Raw genomic sequence first — 17,151 nt, 5'->3', positions numbered from 1 at the left:
GAGCTCCTGGGTGGGGAAGAGCAAGGTCCCAGCCAGGGCTTTCCAACTCCTGAGCCCAGACCCTTCCCATAGGGCCTATTACTGGATGCCCCAGGCCGACCATCCACCGTGTCATCAGGGGCCTCTGGGGTGCCTATCTACCCAGTGACCTGGGGGCTCCTAGACATAGTCCCTCAACCACAGGACTGTGTCCGGTCTGCAGAGACACACAACAGACAATGGCCCTCATGCCTCCATTTAATGGTCAAGCCGGCACTGCCCAGATGATGCCCTGGCCCCAGTAGGGAAGTCCTCCCCCCTGGCTACTGTCCCCTGAGGAGCCCACCCAAGCTGGTGTCCGTCAGCCTCACTAATGTCCCAGTCCAGTCCCAGTGGCAGGGAGCTGCCTCATCTCAGTTCCTTCAGCAAGCTGTTGATGGAGCCCAGCAGTTCCCGGAAGTAGCTCTCATCCTCGCCGTCCTGGAGCTCCAGGGCGGCCAGAGCCTGGTACTCAGCCTGCAGGCTGACCAGCGTCCTGTTGAGCTGGGGGTCCTGGCGGTAGCGGTCCCGGCAGGTGGCCAGGAGGGCGCCCAGCGTCTGCAGCACCTTTTCTCGGGCATCATGCTCAGGGAGGGCCAGGAGGTGTGCGATGATCTCGCACCAGCCCTGCTCCCGCAGGCCTGGCAGGAGGGGCACCTGGCGGTACTGCTGCAGCTTCTCTGGGGACGTCTCCTGGGTCAGCTCGGCCTCCTCCTCAGCAAACTTCTGCTGTCCGCATGGCCAGGCACCCGGGATGGGGTTGGGGGAGAGAACACAAAGAGAGCAGTCATGGGAAGGCATGTGGCTCATCATCCGTCCACCCGCTCTTCCTTCTGGGCCTCAAAGGCCCAACATGGGAGAGGGCCAGCTGGATTCACAGCTTCAATCAGGCTCCCCCACCCATCCACCCATAGGTCCATCTGTCTGTCCCTCCATCCATTCATCAAAAACAACTGTGCAGTATGCCGGAGAAACCTAGACGGAGACATGGTCCCTGCCCTTGAGGAGCTCAGGGTCTAGCAGGAGAAGAGAAATTAACGGAGTAATCCCTGAGGAGCACAATGACTGCAATTCAGCAGTGCCCGGTGGATACCAGCAGTCTGGGTTTGAATTCTTGCTCCGCCACTGACAGCCGAACAGCCTTGGATGGGCCCGGCATCATCTCTTATGTGATGATGTGCCCCCTTCAGGACCACACACGGCCAGTGCCCAGCACACAGCACACCTAGCAATGGGTGCTCAGCTCTCAAGTTGAGTCACACCATCTACACCTCCGTCCGTGGCAGTGGCAGCCTCACCTCCACACGATTCACTCACTCAGAGGACAGAGGGCACAGCCAAGAGAACAGGATGGCACTTCCCTGAGTTTGGAGGGCTATGTGGGAGTTGTCCAAGTGGACAAGGGTGGAGGGTCCACACACGGGCGGGTCACAACAGTAGGCTGAGGCCCCCTTCCTGTGTGTAGAATGTGAGGCTGTTCTGGCCCAGGGGGCGTGAGGGTCTGGCTGAGTCCCGGCTGTGTGTGGCCTTTATGCCAAGGGCCTGGGGAGTTGAGACAAGTTTGGGCAGAAAGTCACAAGCTTGGCCAGTGGCTCTAAAGTACAGAAACCCAGCCCCGCCAGCACAATACAGTGGGAGCCATGCCTGCCAGGCTACAGGGGTAGGACACACCTGAAATGTGAGTGACCAGCTTCTCTCGAATGTCAGAGGTGGAGGATGAGCAGGGAGAGGGTGGAGACATGCGCTACTGGCTGTACTAAGTGTACCTACAAGACGGAAGAGGAAGCTCTGCCCTTATTCCAGGGGAGAAAAAGGTATGCCAAGGACAGGGAAGACAAGAGGAAAGCCCAGGCAAAGAGCAGGGACCACAGAGCACCACCGGATGGCCTTGAGGTCCATTGGGGCTGGTGGAGGAAGCAGGGAGGGGCAGGGATCAGCATCCTGGCCCAGAAAAGGATGAGAGGGCTCTGACAGTCCTTTCCTAAGCTACCCCACATACCCCAGCTGCACCTGGAACATTCAAGGCCCCACCGCCCTTGGTCTCTGCCCCACGTCCACTGCCACTCACAGCACCTGTCAGCCCCCTGCCTCCCACTCACGACCACCTCCAGCCAGCTGACAGTAGACTTGTCCAGCCCTACACCCTGTACAACTGAGCATTTCTGATGTTCATAACTAAATCCCTTCCCAAGGACTTAAAGGCCCTGCAGGGTCCACCCCAACCTGTGCAGGGCCTCATCCCCACATACGCCCTAACTCATGCACCTGTCACACAAACTGTCCCCCAGAGCCCTTAAGGTGCAGCTAGGAGGTGCACTCCCACCTAACTCCAACTCCCTGACTAACTCACCCCTCAGATCTCACTGCCTCCCCTGACTTGCCCAAACAGGTCAGAGTCCCCCAACAGCAGGCCTCTGCAGCCCACATGCTCCAGGTGCTACTGTCAATAAAGTCTGCCCCAAAGCACCAGGAGGACAGAGACCGTGAGAGGTGGGCGCACTCCCCACGGGAATTCTGCCAAGCAGCTGCCCCCTTCCCACAACACCCTCAAGCCGTGGGGCACCTCCAACGGCAACCTGACACGCTGCCATCTCACGCAGCTCCAGACCCAGACCCAGGGTTAATTGGTTTTCATTCTTTCCGGGGAACTACAAGAAAAGAGAAGCCCCAGCTGCCTCAAACACAGTTCGGCTGACACCTGTCCTACGCTCACCGGCGGCAGAAACTCCTCCACTGTCCTCCCCGCCTGCAGAGGGACAGCTATCCCAGTACTTTCCACAGAGAAACACCAGTGTTCTCAGCACCCCAAGCCTCAAGGTGAGCCCTGAGGGCCGGCTGACTTGGGCAGCTCTCTGGGGACATGCCAATGCCATGGTACCTGCCATGCCAGGACTAGGGGTGGCAAAGAGACACTGAATTCAGCAGAGGGAAGAGGTCAGTTTCTCCCGGGAAATGCCAAGCCAACACACAGGTCTTTCTCCAGGCTTGCTGGCCTGTTGCCAGGAAGTCAACTGTGCCCAGGCCTTATTAATTGGATGTGAGCACCACATGGCTGCCTGCTGTTCTGGGTTTCTGCAGCTTGGAGAGAGAGAAAGAACGAGAAAGAGGGGAAAGAGAGAGAGGGGGAGAAAAAGAGGGAGAGAGGGGGAGAGCAGGAGAGAATGAAGGACAAGCCAGGCCTGGAGACACAGGGAGCACCAGAGAGTCCACGCACTCACAACAGCAACTTCCAGACACTCCCACCCTCAATGTGAGGCAGGAGCAGGGAGGCAGGCCTGGGCCTCTCCTCCTCCGAGACTCAGCGGTGGCTCTGGGGCTGCCCAGCCTGCTCCAGTTGGCTGTTCTAGGGAAAGCGTGGCCAGAAAGCGAGCTGAGATCTCTGCTATTGCACTCTGCAGCCGCTGCATTCAGAATCCAGGCCCGGCTGGCTGCACTCTGTTCTTAATTAAGACACTTTTCAGGCTCACAAAGACCAAAGTGGGTTGGACACCAAGTCTCCTGCCAGGTGGCAACAACAGGGTCCCTGAGCCCCTCGAGGGTGGCCAAGCCCTTGCCCAGGGTCAAAGCTCCCAGAGGAGGAACCTGCATGTTTCTAGAATCTAAAGATCAAAATCTAAAAATCTAAACTTAAAAATCCAAAGATCCCATTTCTAGAATCTAAAGATTCAGCCTCTTTCCAGGCTCTGGCTCATTGTCGTTCTGGCTGCTTCGAGGGCTCCCCGACACAGCTGCTCCATCCACCTTGCTCCCTACTGCACCACCCTAGGCTTTAACCAAATGACCTGTCATTCCATGAAGGGCCGATCCTGGCCATTTCTGGCACACCCCCATCCCTGGCACCCCGGCCCCTTCCCCCCTCCTCACCAGCCCTCAGGTTTCAGTTTAGCTGTCACATCCCATGGGACACCCTCCCTCAGAAATTCTGGGTTCAGGATCCCAAGGAGGGGCCTCCACAGCCTCTAGGTCTACCCAGCACAGTCTGGCACGTTTTCTCCGAATCACTGTTAGGAGGATGGAAGGTAGCATGGAAGAGGCCAGGGCCAAAAGGCTAGAAGCAAAACAAAGCAAAGTGACCCGGAGGCACCCCAGGTCTGGGCACTCACCTTTTCAGTGACCAGGTCATAAAGCAGAGTGACCACACGCACAGCCAGCATCTCTGTACCCTTTGCCTGCACCAGGCTCCGCAGCACCTGCAGGCCCCCCAGTTTCAGGAACTGCTGCTGGGCATAGGGGAAGTGTCGCAGTAGGGAGCACAGCGCAAACAGGACCTGCAGAGGGTTATGGGCCCCATGCTGCTCAGCCTGTTCCAGGGCCCAGTAAACGCAGCCAGAAGTGCCCCGACGACCCCAGCCCAGCCTCCATTCTTTTCGTCCCTCTCAGGTCCAGCTATACCCCAGAACACAGTTTGGTGAAAGCTGGAAGAGGGGTGAGACACCTTTAACATCGCCCCCTAGGCAGAGAGACCACAACACAAGAAGCCAGAGGGTGGTATCCCAGACTATGATGGGAGCTGAACTGAGGCCTCCAGATGCCTCAGCAAGCTGTCATGCTGCTTGAGGTGAGTGGGACCTCTCCCCCTATGCCACCCAGTGGATGGGTGAGCACTCAGGTCCCCAAGGGTGACACGCACAGCCAAAAAAGGGACCCTTGTCTCTCAGGCTCTGCAGATGTGCTAGGGGCTGGGCAGCAGGGAGGGAGCAGATACATACCTTCTTCTTTGCAGGGAGAGGCTGTTCCGTAGCCAGGATGACCAGCAGCTTCTGTAGGGCTCCCCCCTCAATGGCCTCTACTTGAACCTTTGGGTTGCTGGAGGGAAAGTACAGGGCAGCATGACACAATACCTCCTCACCAAGCTGGGGACACATCACTGTGCACAGCCCAGGGATCTTGGTGGTTTGGGGGTGATAATGTACCAGCCATCCCTTGGGGAAAACTAAGGTGCCCAAAGGAGCATTCCCCCTTGGGACAAGCTAGAACTTAGCTGGCTGAATAGGTGAATGACTATACATCGACCTGGGTACCAAAGCCTATGGCCAAAATCACAGACCAACGGCTCCCACAACATCCTACTACCCAGCAAACATTGGGCTGGAGTGATCTGGGAAGGGAAATCACCTACACCCCTTTAAGATCTCCCGATGCTAAAGGTGCTACTCAGTGTCCCTTCCACGAAAGCCTTCCTTCACAGTCCCCAGGCCTACATTGGGTCTTCCTCCCTCCATCACCCCAAGCAATCATACACTGGGGGCAGTTACTGACAGGTCTGTTCTCTGATTATGAGCTCCTCTTGGCCATGTGCTGGGACCCACTCCTCTTTTCTCTTCTGGCTGGAGTACATAGACAACATATAGTCAATGTTTGTGGGGGAAAAAGACCGCAAGAACGAATGAGAGCCAGGGAGCCTCTGAACCTGAGCAGAGCCTAAAACAAGACCAACCCAGATGCCTCCCCACTGTGAGAGTAGCTGCTGGGATTGCCCCCATGTTATCAGTACTCAGCATATAGCCTCTGTTATGGGGCCCAGGAAAAGAGGGCCAGAATGAATCAACATGTGTGCACAACCAGGACTAAACCAACCCACACACAGCAACACTGTAACACTCAAAACCCAGAGCTGCCTCTCCAGCTCCTCTCCCCATTCTGGGCTGGCAAAAGAGCAAGGAGGTTCAAACATTCAGGCATAACTCTCCTGGAAGAAAGCATAGGGGCCCTGCCAGTGAGGCCTCCACAGGGCAGGGTGCCCGGGAGGAGATAAGACTGGGAACCTCTTGCTTTCCAAGATCAAATTAGTGATCAGTTAGGGAGAAGTGTCAAGTACAGGGACCTGGGTGGTTAGGCATTCGAGGGAGGTCAAGGCTCCCTTGCCAGACACTTAGGAGGCCTCAGAGAAGAAATGTGGCAGGCTCCTAAAACCCTGAGGCCAGAAGGAAGAGGAGAGGCCAGACCAGAGGTCACAGAGTGGCTGCCACACTTGCATAGACAGCCCACAAAGGGCACTGAGTCTCTTCTTGGCTCTGGCTCCTTCACCTAAGCCAGGCCACCAGCTCCCTGGAGACTGAAAGAGCACCTGTTCCTCTTAACCCCCAACTTTGGCAAGGGTCCCTTGTGATCCTGCAGAGTGAGGCAGGGTCTGAGACCCAGAGGAAATGGGAGGCAGGTGACAAGAATGCACACTACTGCTTGAAAGAGAGAGCCTGCCACATGGCAGGCGCCCCATGAAAGCAGGCCCAGTGGCATGGTGATGGGGCCCGATCCTACCAGGCATCAGCTTCAAGTTTCAAAGAAGACTCAGCACACTGAGCCAGTTTCCCTGCTCTAAATGGGAGGTGCGTGGGTCCCTCTGCATCGTCTCAGCCAGAAAGGATGTGCAGGGTGGGTGCCAGCCTGTCCCATGGCAACCCCACCAGTGTGTCTCAGGCGCAGCCTGGAGATGGGCCAGGGTCTCTGGGGAAGGGAAGCTGACAGCTCCTCTCCAGACAAGCAGGTGGGCACTAATGCAGGAGGGCTGTGGAGCTGAGCCTCTCCCCTGCCCACTGTTCCCCCTAACTTGAGAAAGGCAGCTGCTTCATCAAAGCGTGAGCTAATTAGAATTGCCTCTGCCATCATGTGCCTGAGGAATGCTCACCCGCAACAGGCAGGGTCTTTTCTAGGAAAAGACGACCATGTTGAGAAATTCACACAGACGTCAAAAGCTGCCTCCCAAGGAAGGGGGGCTGTGAGACCCAACATCACATCAGCCTCATAGGAAGCACCATCGCTCACGGGCCCACACGGTGGCAGGGGCAAGGTCCTCCAAAGACAGCACATGGAGCTGAGAACAAGACCTAGAGATGAGAGAATCACCTGCCAGGTGCCTTAGGAAAGCCACTTGGGCATGCTGGGTACCGGGACCCACCTGGACACCACCCAGAGGAGTAGTCCTGTCACAATGCAAGGCAGTGTTAGGAGGGAGGGGAACCGTGCTCACCCATGTCTTGCTTGTTAGGGGGGAGAGAAGGCTCAAACCCCTAAGGGAACCAAAGCACCAACAAGAAACAAAGTACCAGGGCCTTAAGGGGAGGGCACGTACCATCTAGGCAAATCCCCATGGCTTCCCGGGTGCTTCTTTTCCACGGGAGCCCTGATGTAAGTGACAGAGGGTCAGACAGCAGTCTGTCTTAGGAATGATGTACGGGCAGCCCCACATACAGGACAGGTCTTTGGGGAAGCTCAGCCAGCCCTCTGCCACTGAACAAGCCAGGATCCACACACAGGACAGAGACCATCCACCAGATTTTACTTAGAAGTTACAGAGGGAATGAATGATGTTAACATGAGGCCAGACCAAGTTGCTCTGAACCTAAGGCTGGGGGCGGGCAGAGGGTCCGGAGGAAAAACAGGAAGGTCTGGGCTGGAAGATCCAGGAGGTCTGCACTGGAGAAGAGACACTGCAGGAGGCTGAAGAAGACAGCTTGTAGACAGGAGGAAGGGCAGGTGCTCAGGGAACAGCATGATTGTGTGTGGAGAGGTGAGACCATTGAATGAATAGCTACCCTGGAAAGTCATGGAAATGGGGCCAAGAGGTGCAGCTGACAAAAAGGTGCAGGTCAGGAGGCCAAGCTACCGACAGCACTGAAGTCTGCTGGCTGGGACCTAGGAAGGGTGATGCAGGACCCAGACCTCATCCAGCAAGCAGAATCTGCTCCTGCTCCTCCTTCCACAGCAAATACCAAACCCTAAGTAAAATGAAAAGTTGGTGACGAGCAGACACCAGAGAGGGCCCAGTTGCCCTGGGGACAAGAGATGAGATGGTAGAACACTCTGAACCAGACACAACTTACCACTCCCAGGTCAGGTTGGCTGTGGCTATGCAGTGTGCACCTGTATCTGCCCAGCATCCCTCTGTCCCGCCTCCCAGTAGTGATACCCCTGCCTCCCTTCCTCTGAGACACTGCTCCCTCTCCCACTCCTTATGGTCCTGATGGGGAACTTATGGCAACTCCCGAAACCATGGGGAAGGGCTTGTGGATTGGGTGCTGGTCCATGATAGCCTGCCACCACCATGGCCTCTGTGGGTCACCCAGGACTGGGCAACCAGAGCCCTGGGTCTATAATGGAGTCACGACCAAAAGAAGTCCTCTTCTCCATAAGATAGGTTGCTAGAAGCCAGGAGCACCTAGGGTCATGACAACAGTGGCCGGGTCCCACCCCATCCCCAAGGAGAGAAACTCATTAAGGTAGAACAAAATAGAAGTCACACAGAAAGAAACCAAAGGGAAAAAGTGAAAGCCTGATACTTTGTCACTTACTGAAATCACTTTCATAAGGCAATAAATCTACTTTTTTTTTTTTTAAAGATTTTATTTATTTATTTGACAGAGAGAAATCACAAGTAGATGGAGAGGCAGGCAGAGAGAGAGAGAGGGAAGCAGGCTCTCCGCTGAGCAGAGAGCCCGATGCGGGACTCGATCCCAGGACTCTGAGATCATGACCTGAGCCGAAGGCAGCGGCTTAACCCACTGAGCCACCCAGGCGCCCCAATAAATCTACTTTTTCACCTGCAGCCAAGTCCTAAAGAACCTGGGTGAGGAGAGCAGGACCATCAGCTAAACATGGGCCTGTGGCCAAGTGTGGTCTCAATAGCCCTGGGCCTTTTCTCCTAACTTAAATGAAGGTATGGTGCCCATGTAACTGTGGGCCCTACTCCCGAGTTGAGGGGCACCATGCATGCGTCAGGGGTTCTGTACAATACCTTCTGTAAACAGTCTTTTAGTCCTGCCCAATCAAGGGGCTAAGGAACACAGCAGAGGTGTGTTCTTCCAATGAAGGTAGAGTTTCCAAATGACACTCAGTCCAGCCAGGCGGGAATAGGTAAGCTGGGCATTCAGGCAATCCACTGTGGAGGGGCAGGTACCAACATGCTCTCAGAACCTCTCCCTCCCCTGGCAGCTTAGCCTTGGGCTCTGAATGTTCATTACTCTGTGCTTTGGGGGATGAAATGCCCCAGAAAGCTGAGTGAGTTTAGGGGATGTACAAGGGCCAGTGCCTGGAGGACATTTGGTGGGAATCCTATGAACAAGGGTTGATGACCTTGGGCAAGTCCCTTCATTTCTGTTTCCTTACCTATGAGGCAGAACTAATACTACCTTGTGTTAAAGATACAACAGGTATCGAGTGCCAAAATGCAGCCAATGCAATGTGATGGAAACATTACAATTACGGTGGGTTTGCTACAAAGAGCCCAGACCATATCCTCGAGAACACAGCTGTCCTGGGAACACAGATGTCCAGGGCACATATATGCTGGCTTCATCTCCCTCCCAGGCTACAGGCTCAGGATGGGAGCTGTGGCCCATGCAGGGGGCGGGGCGGAAAGGTGTGGAGCCTGACAGCTGGGGATTTGAGTGCGTTAAAAGGGCAGGGGCCTGGTTTGCCTCTCAGCGACATCCGTGGAGCTGGTGTGCTCAAAGTCAACAGAAGGATATTAAGGACGTAGCTTGTCTCTGATGAGATAAATGAGACTAAACCTTGTTCAGGGCTAAGCCGGCTGGACTGAATAAATACCATTAGCACTTGGATTACTGGGATGTTCACAATCAGCAGGCAAGTCAGCTGTCTGTGTGCAAAGGGATGGCAGCAGCTGCTACTTTGCAAATCTTGGGTGGGGCTGGGGGAGGGGTAGATCACAGAAATGGAAATGATTACATGTGCAGAAACCAAACAGTTTGGGTCAGGGTGACTGATGTAGGCAATTTGCCAAGGGTCAGAGATCATATTTCAGCTAAGCAAAGCTGAGCAAGTGTTGGGGGGCAGTCTGGGTGGTTCAGCTGATCCCAGGGTATACAGCCAAGCCCCACCACAGGCCCCATGAGAGTGCCGCCCACGAGTTGCCCTTCTCGCTCTCTGCCACTCGGGATGAGCTATGTAATTTTCAGCGCCAGTGCAAAATGGAAACGTGGGGCCCGTGTTCAAAAACTATTAGAAACTAGAAACTTCAAGATGGAAAGGGCAGGCAGAGCATTAAACCAAGCACAGGCCCACTTCAGGGCAGGGTCCCTGCAACTACAGGGTCACAGAGCCACAGAGCAGGTGCTGCTAGGATCAGGGGCCATATGCATGGGAACAGGAAACACATAGAGATCCTGTTTGGGGTGAAGTGGAACAACAAGGATGGAAAAGGGAATCGGAGTAACTGGAAATGGCAGGAAAAAAACCCGGAAAAGCCAGAGACTTCTGGACTGGAAAATAAGGGTCAGGTTAACTCATTACATGGGGCTGAGTAGATACCAAGGGGAAACCCTCCAAAGCAGAGCTCGCGTCATTCAGAGTCCCAGTCCCAACCTAGACTCAAGGCTTATCCACGCATCGGGGTATGAGCTCTCTCAGGAGTCCTCACCATATTTCTACGTAGGATAATGATTCTTTTTTTCATTCTCTTAAAAACAGAGGGGAAAAAACTGCCATTGTTGTGAAATACTCCCTGAGAACAATCTACACAGTGTGGAAAGGGGGCATATCTCAGGGGAGGACGTGGTCAGGCTTCATCATCTGCAATCCTGCCTGATGAAGTGGTGGTTAACTGTTCACCTTCTTGCCCAGAAAGAAAGATTCCTTCTCTACGGGCCTCTCCTTGCCCGTGACCTAGCGTGTGGCGTTGATCATCTGTGGAACACAAGGATTTGCAGGATGTGTAATCTTGAAATCGGCAGGTCACTGGGGATCTATACTAGCCTGCCATCTAGGGATTAAGTGGGGGTAAGCAATCAATTAGTCAATCAAGAGATGGACAATTACCAACTTGAATAACAACAGAACAGGTAAAGAATAAATACCACATACAACTCTTCCACATCAAAGTGAAGCCCCCAGGAGAACCAAAACAACCAGCCTATAACATGAGGCTCATACCACAACTGGGATGATGGGAACCACACTGGGCCACTTCAGAGGTTCCATCAGGACAGGGGAAGGGTAGGAGCATCACTGGACCCATTCATAAATAGTTCACAACCAGAAGCCAGTTGTGTAAGCAAATGTGGGGCACACACACTTCACCACAATGATAGTGCTCACAAGAGTATCTCTAAGAGGTCCACTGCACACATGCACAGAGATCAAATGCCCAGCTCTGGAAAAAGAAACAGGGCCTCAGAGAAGGTAGTCCCAAGGAATCTTAACAGACATCTGCTAGCTCCATACATAACTGCATCACAGTCACCAGGGACACTGATTTGTATTCCCCCTCAAACGATTTCAGACTGGGCACTTTAAAAATTACAGGAAAATTACACAGATAACTTACAGAAAAGTTAAAAGAGTAAAAGGACTTCCATTAAGATTCATCAATTGTTAACAGTTCACCGCATCTGCTTTTTAATTTTCTTTCTCTCTCTCTCTATATATGTTTAGACGTATTATTTTCTCTCCTGAAACATTTGAGAGTAAGTTGCCTCTTTACCTCTAAATGTATCAAGTGTATGTCTTAAGAACCACAGGATAGTTATCAAAATGAGGAAATTAACATCAATCTATGATCTACAGATATTCAGATTTTATCCACTGTCCCCAAACTATCCTTTTTATAAAGTAATTTTGGTTTCTGTCCAATCCAGGACTTGGCACAATGAACTCAGCAGCATGTCTCAAATCCTCTAGTCCTGACACTTCCTCCTTAGCCTGTTTTTGTCCACAGACAGTTTTGAAGAGCACAGGCCAGTTGTAGAATATTCCGGAGTCTGACGGTTTCCCATGCTTAGACTGAGGTTGTGCACGTTGGTAGGATCACCGTAAAAAGCAATGTCGTGTCTTTCTTGGTGCATCTTGTCAGGAGGCACATGATTGTCAGGAAGGCCATGTTTACTTGGATTACTGGTCACAGTGGCGTCTACCAGATTTCTCCATTATGAAGATGTTATCTGGCCCTTTGAAATTAATCCATATTTTGTGGAGAGACACATTCTGAAATATGAAAACAGCCTGTTCCTCAGCAAACTTTCACCCACTAGTTCTGGTGTTCATTGATCATTCTTCCTTTTATAAAATTATTATTACCATGATGTTTGTCAAATGATATTCAAACTTGATCACTGCTTCTACCCGTCTGTGCTGGCAGTCTACGGGAAAGGAAAGGCTTTCCTATGTTCTCACTTACTCATTTCTATCAATATGGATTCATGGACTCTTCATTAATCTATAATGGGTTATAATCCATTTCTATCATTATTTATTTTGATGCTCAAATTACCCCCTTATATAGCCACCAGAGCCTTTTTCATACTGGCTTCTGTGCCTTTTCTACTTATTTTCATCATGCTCTAAGCAGTTCCTGACTTTCTGGCCTAAGACGTTCTTGCACAAGATACTGTACTTTAGATGTACCAGCTGTAGAATCAGCCATTTCACCAAGGAGCACTTGGGGCAGTGTTTCAAAATTCTAACAGAGTCTAACCATTATCTTATACATACTGAATCAAAGCCTCAGGAGATGGGGCTCAAAAACCTGATTTTTCATAAACGTTCCACCTGATCCTTACCAATATGCCTGGCACTGATGTGAGGACCAACATTTAGGATAACTAGACCCAATCACCAACCTCTTACCTGGTATAGCACCTCTGATAATTGACAGCCCAGTATTTGAAGACTAGAGCAGTAGGGGGCTCCTCAAACGATTTATGCTGCCTTGAGTTTTAAACTCATCTAATTGCTTGAAAAATGTCTTCTGATAAGGACTGAAATCTGCTTTCATGAAGCTTATTTATACCCACTGGTCCCAAGTCTGCCCTCTCAATGTGGAGAAGGTCATTTGACTGTCCTGACAGGTTACCCCTTCTGAAGCTTAGGGGCAGCCAACTGACTAGAGAAAGCTCCCCTCAAAATCTGGCAAACCTACCTGCAGGGCTCCTGCCTGGTCAACCCCTCTAGTCCAGGGGGCCTAGCTGCCTCTGGCCCAGGATCATGCTGTGACTAATGCCTCAGGTCACATATAGGTTTTTGGCAGGGGTACTGCAGAACTGATTCACACTAGGCCTGCCTAGATCCAATCCCTAAAAGCTGTTCACGTGATAAGCCAAGGATTTCCAACATTGCCCTGAACCGAAGTACAGAAGGCAAAAACCAAGTTACCAAAGGATATGGGTAGTATGACATCATGTATTTGTCTCTGGCCAGTAGGATTTCTTTTTTTATTTTTTTAAATTTTTTTTTATTTTTTAATAAACATATATTTTTATTCCCAGGGGTACAGGTCTGTGAATTGCCAGGTTTACACACTTCACAGCACTCACCAAAGCACATACCCTCCCCAATGTCCATAACCCCACCCCCTTCTCCCGGATTTCTTTTTTTAAACAACAAATATGGGTTTTTATAAAATTAAGAATAACAAGATTTAAAATACCACTTTGTTACCCAAGACCTCCCCCTTAGCATGTCACTATGGAATCCTCATTCTGTTATGTGCCCAACATGGTGGTTAAGCCCTCTCTGATCTGTGTCATCTGCCCCCAGGTCCTTATGTAAGAATCTGAATGCAGCCTGGACAGGACTGAGAGTCTGACATGAGATTTCTAGAACAACAACCCAGTCAAGACTCTATTATAGACACCGGACCATTTGTAAACAAACATCTATTAGGTCTGACTGTTCAAGTAGCTACAAGTCCACATCTTTAACATCATTTCTCTATCTAACTTATTAGATAATCATCAGATTCTGCTGAATGCTTTCCTGAAATGCACAGATCTCACCTAAGCTCCCAGGATGGCAAATCTTTCTGAAAAGGAAGTTCAAACTGGGAGGGAACATGAGAGAGTCCTCTCTGGGGTGCTGACAAAGTTCTGTTGCTTGACCTGGGTTGTAGTTGCATGTGTGTGTGTGTTCACTTTTTTCCCCTCCTTTTTTAAGGTCTCCCCCCTTTCTTAAGTTTTATATATTTAAGTAATCTCTGTACCCAACACGGGCTCGATCTCATGACCTCAAGATCATGACCTCAACTAAAACCAAGGGTAGGACACTTAGAAGACTGGGCCACCCAGCTGTCCCAGGAAGACCATTCTCCTTAAAAGAGAGGTGAGAAGCAAAACAAACCTAAGAAGGAGGATGGGGATGCCCTCACCTGCTGCAATGACTTATCTGCCAAAGTAATGGGTTGATGCCCCCCAGCCATGCTCTCACTCTTAACGTTGCTTGGGAAGGTCCCTTCGTTCCTAGCATCCCAGGTCACACCCTCCTGATATTCCTGACAGTGTTGTCAGAGCTTCACACCCTCTCTGTTCACCTTTTTTCATCTCTTACCAAAAAAACTCCACTCTAACTGCTCGCTGTGTGGCCACGTTGACCTCTAGGCGTCTCCTGCCTTGTTCCTGTAGCACTCACCCTTCCCTCCAACGTGAGCACATTTCACTTCTCAGACTGAGTCATCCTCCTTTTGAAGCTCTTGCCCAAACATCCTATCTACCTGCTCCTGGACCTTCTACAATCTGCTTTCCCCCAAATCCAGAGAGTTCTACATTTCCCTTGGCTTCTCCAAATATGGCCCCTTCCTGCTAAGGTCCCCAACACTGCCACTTCACTGAACATATCCTTTCTGTTGCTCAGAATATAATTTCAGTGAGGCCCTTTTCCTTATGGTTCCCTTAATCATCTGAGAGAGAAAAGTGAGTTAAGAATTAGAGCAAATCAAGAATTTATCAGGGTCTTGTTTTCTACTGAAGGAGATTTCTAGCTGCTTAGATACACAGAGACCCGAAGTGCCACATTGGCTTGCTTCGGCACCAGCTTTAGCCTCTCAATTCAGAGAGCCTCTTCTACACGGACGGTAACTAGCTGACATCTTATCCCATGGTTAGTCTGTGTGTTTTGGGGTAGGCCAAGAGCCAATGATCTCAACTTTTATTTCATCAAAAGCCCAAACTCAGTGAGCAAACTAGTGAATAAAAGTTGCTCTGGCACCAGAGAGAAATGGGTTCAAGTCCTACTTTCTGGTGTTTCCAAGTTGTAGGACTTGAACAACTTATTCAAAACCTCTTCGGACTTTGGTTTCCACATCTGTAAACAGGGCTTAGTAGTATTTATCCTTTGGGACTGTTATGGGGATGAAATATGATAATATATAAGGAGATTAGCACAACTCCTGGCAAATACTAAGCATTCTATTCATAGTTGTTTTATCATAAAGTATTTATATTATTTAATGAAAATCACTATTTTTACTTTTCTGCTAAGGAGAGCCTGGGTCTTCAGGCTTCTCAGAAGTAGGAGGGGTTACCTGTGGTTGGAGACAAAGAAGTACCACCTCCCACTGAGTGGCCCTAGGTTGTCATTCTCAGCTCCTCTGGCTACATGGACAAAGGCAGGGCAGAAAGAATTCATGGGGGAGAAAGGTAATTAACAAGCTAGAGGGAGAAATTGGGAGGAAGGGATCAAAGAAGCTAATTAGAGCTGGCTAAAGGGAGGCCACAGGGTGGGTAACATGCAAGACTGAGAGCTAAAGAGAAATTATCTGTGGCCTCTAATTATTCAACAAATGCCTCCCAGTAATTGTCTCAGGCAGTCTGAGGGAGGCAAGGTAGGAGTAACAAGGTTAAGCAGAAGAAAATTTAGACTAAAGCATATGGGAGATTTTTCACACAGTCAGATTTATCAAGTTTATTAGAGAACACAGAGAGGATGTTACTTGAGGTCATCTATACCAGCTGGTGGGTTATCTCTGTCACCCAAGATGCTGGGGGGGGTGGGGACCAGAGCAGGCCAGATCCACAGGGTGAGAGGGCTGCAGGGAAATCACCTAGCCAATCTTTGTTCCCAACTGAAGGCTATACAACTTCTCGATAGTCCCTTGGTGGCTCAGGAAGGAATTCCCTTACTCACCCAGATCTTGCTCTCAAGGACTCAGAGGTGTGTGCTGGGCAATCACTCACCCTTCCCTCCAACGTCCTCCTCCCCTTTATCAGAGCCAATGGAATCAAGCAGGGCCTGTTTGGCTTTTGCCACAAACTGCAGAAATGTTAATGAATAAGCCATTCTTCTCCCCCTACCCCCCAGTTTTATTGAGAAATAATTGACTTACAGAGCCATCTCTTAATAGCAAAAGAAAAAGCAACAATCGTGGGATGGTCTATAGCTGAAAATGACAACACTGAAATGCTTCGTTTACAGGATTTGGAAGTCATATAGACTACAAATCTCTCTGCTGTACAACATACATAACAAGTCCCCAAAATATCCTTTGTTTGCTGAGGTTCTGCTCAGATATTTAAGGTTTCTGACAGTTTAAATATGGTGAACAATATGGTAAACCATTCAAATATTTTGCATCATTGGTATTCGGAAAGATCTTTATGAACAATTAGTTATAGCTCTGAGAAGGAATTGCAGTACCCAGGTTCCTGGTTCTCTGTGGGGGTGGATCAATAGGGCCTCCCCAGCTAGGGAAGGTTTGTGTGGTTCTTCTCCTGGCTCAGGTAAGCATGGGTTCCCTGCCCCTAGCCACTTCTGTCACACTATAACAGAGGAGAAGACTGGATGGAGTGGGTCTCCTGACTCCCTAGTCAGGCTTAAGACTCCAGGTGAAGAAGGACACAGAGCTTCCCCTAATGTAGGACCCGAACTAGAAGGCCTGCCTTGCCTGAGGCCCTTAGAACTGAGTCACCAGGCACTGGAATGGGGGCCTAGGAGGAAAGAGAAGACTTCCTACTCTGTGATGGTATAAGAACTAGAAAACAGCTCCAGGTCTCTCAGCTTCTGCAGACAGAATGATGGATGCTTCCTTTGTGAGCATGTAATTTATCTGACTGAGGCTCTTCATCCCAGTGGCTGGTTGACCAATCCTGATTGGGCCCAGTGTGCACAGGCTCCTCAGCTAAGCAGCTTGGAGCCGGAGCAAAGAATGAAAACAGTCTCTGCCCCTAGTAAACAAAATTAGCAGCCAACAGGACACGCAGAGAGGTAGTTTATTAGACAAGTCCCTGTGCAAGAGTCCAGTGTTAGGTGTAATCTGAAAAATGGACGGCTTGACCAGGAAAGTGCCCTAGAAGAATGACCTGAGATCAAGTCACTAAGATAGGAGGAAAAAGGTTACACGTCTGTATGTATTACCCACATGAATTCAGATAAAAGTCTTTCTTGTCCCCAAAGAAAATGTTAAGAATCACC

General features: G+C 50.6%; 1 protein-coding gene across 10 annotated transcripts in view; it reads right to left on the bottom strand.

Moving 5' to 3' along the window:
• Positions 1-223: 223 nt before the first annotated feature.
• Positions 224-17,151, bottom strand: part of SIL1 (SIL1 nucleotide exchange factor) — a 239,619-nt gene continuing 222,691 nt past the window's right edge. For 9 of the 10 annotated variants that reach the window (XM_045075450.1, XM_045075451.1, XM_004744853.3 and 6 more), the window contains 3 exons: positions 4,728-4,824; positions 4,122-4,286; positions 224-747 (listed from right to left, as the gene is read on the bottom strand). In XM_045075450.1, the coding sequence (XP_044931385.1) occupies positions 388-747; positions 4,122-4,286; positions 4,728-4,824 (622 nt within the window). In that variant the 3' untranslated portion in view covers positions 224-387. The remainder of the gene's footprint in view (positions 748-4,121; positions 4,287-4,727; positions 4,825-17,151) is intronic. The other variant, XM_045075445.1, reaches the window with a different exon arrangement.

The sequence above is a fragment of the Mustela putorius genome, unplaced genomic scaffold (genome assembly GCF_011764305.1).
Source record: "Mustela putorius furo isolate JIRA1106 unplaced genomic scaffold, ASM1176430v1.1 tig00000145_pilon_pilon_pilon, whole genome shotgun sequence".
Lineage (NCBI taxonomy): Eukaryota > Metazoa > Chordata > Mammalia > Carnivora > Mustelidae > Mustela > Mustela putorius.
Note: the sequence above shows the minus strand (reverse complement) of the source record. Positions and strands in the feature narration are given on the sequence as shown.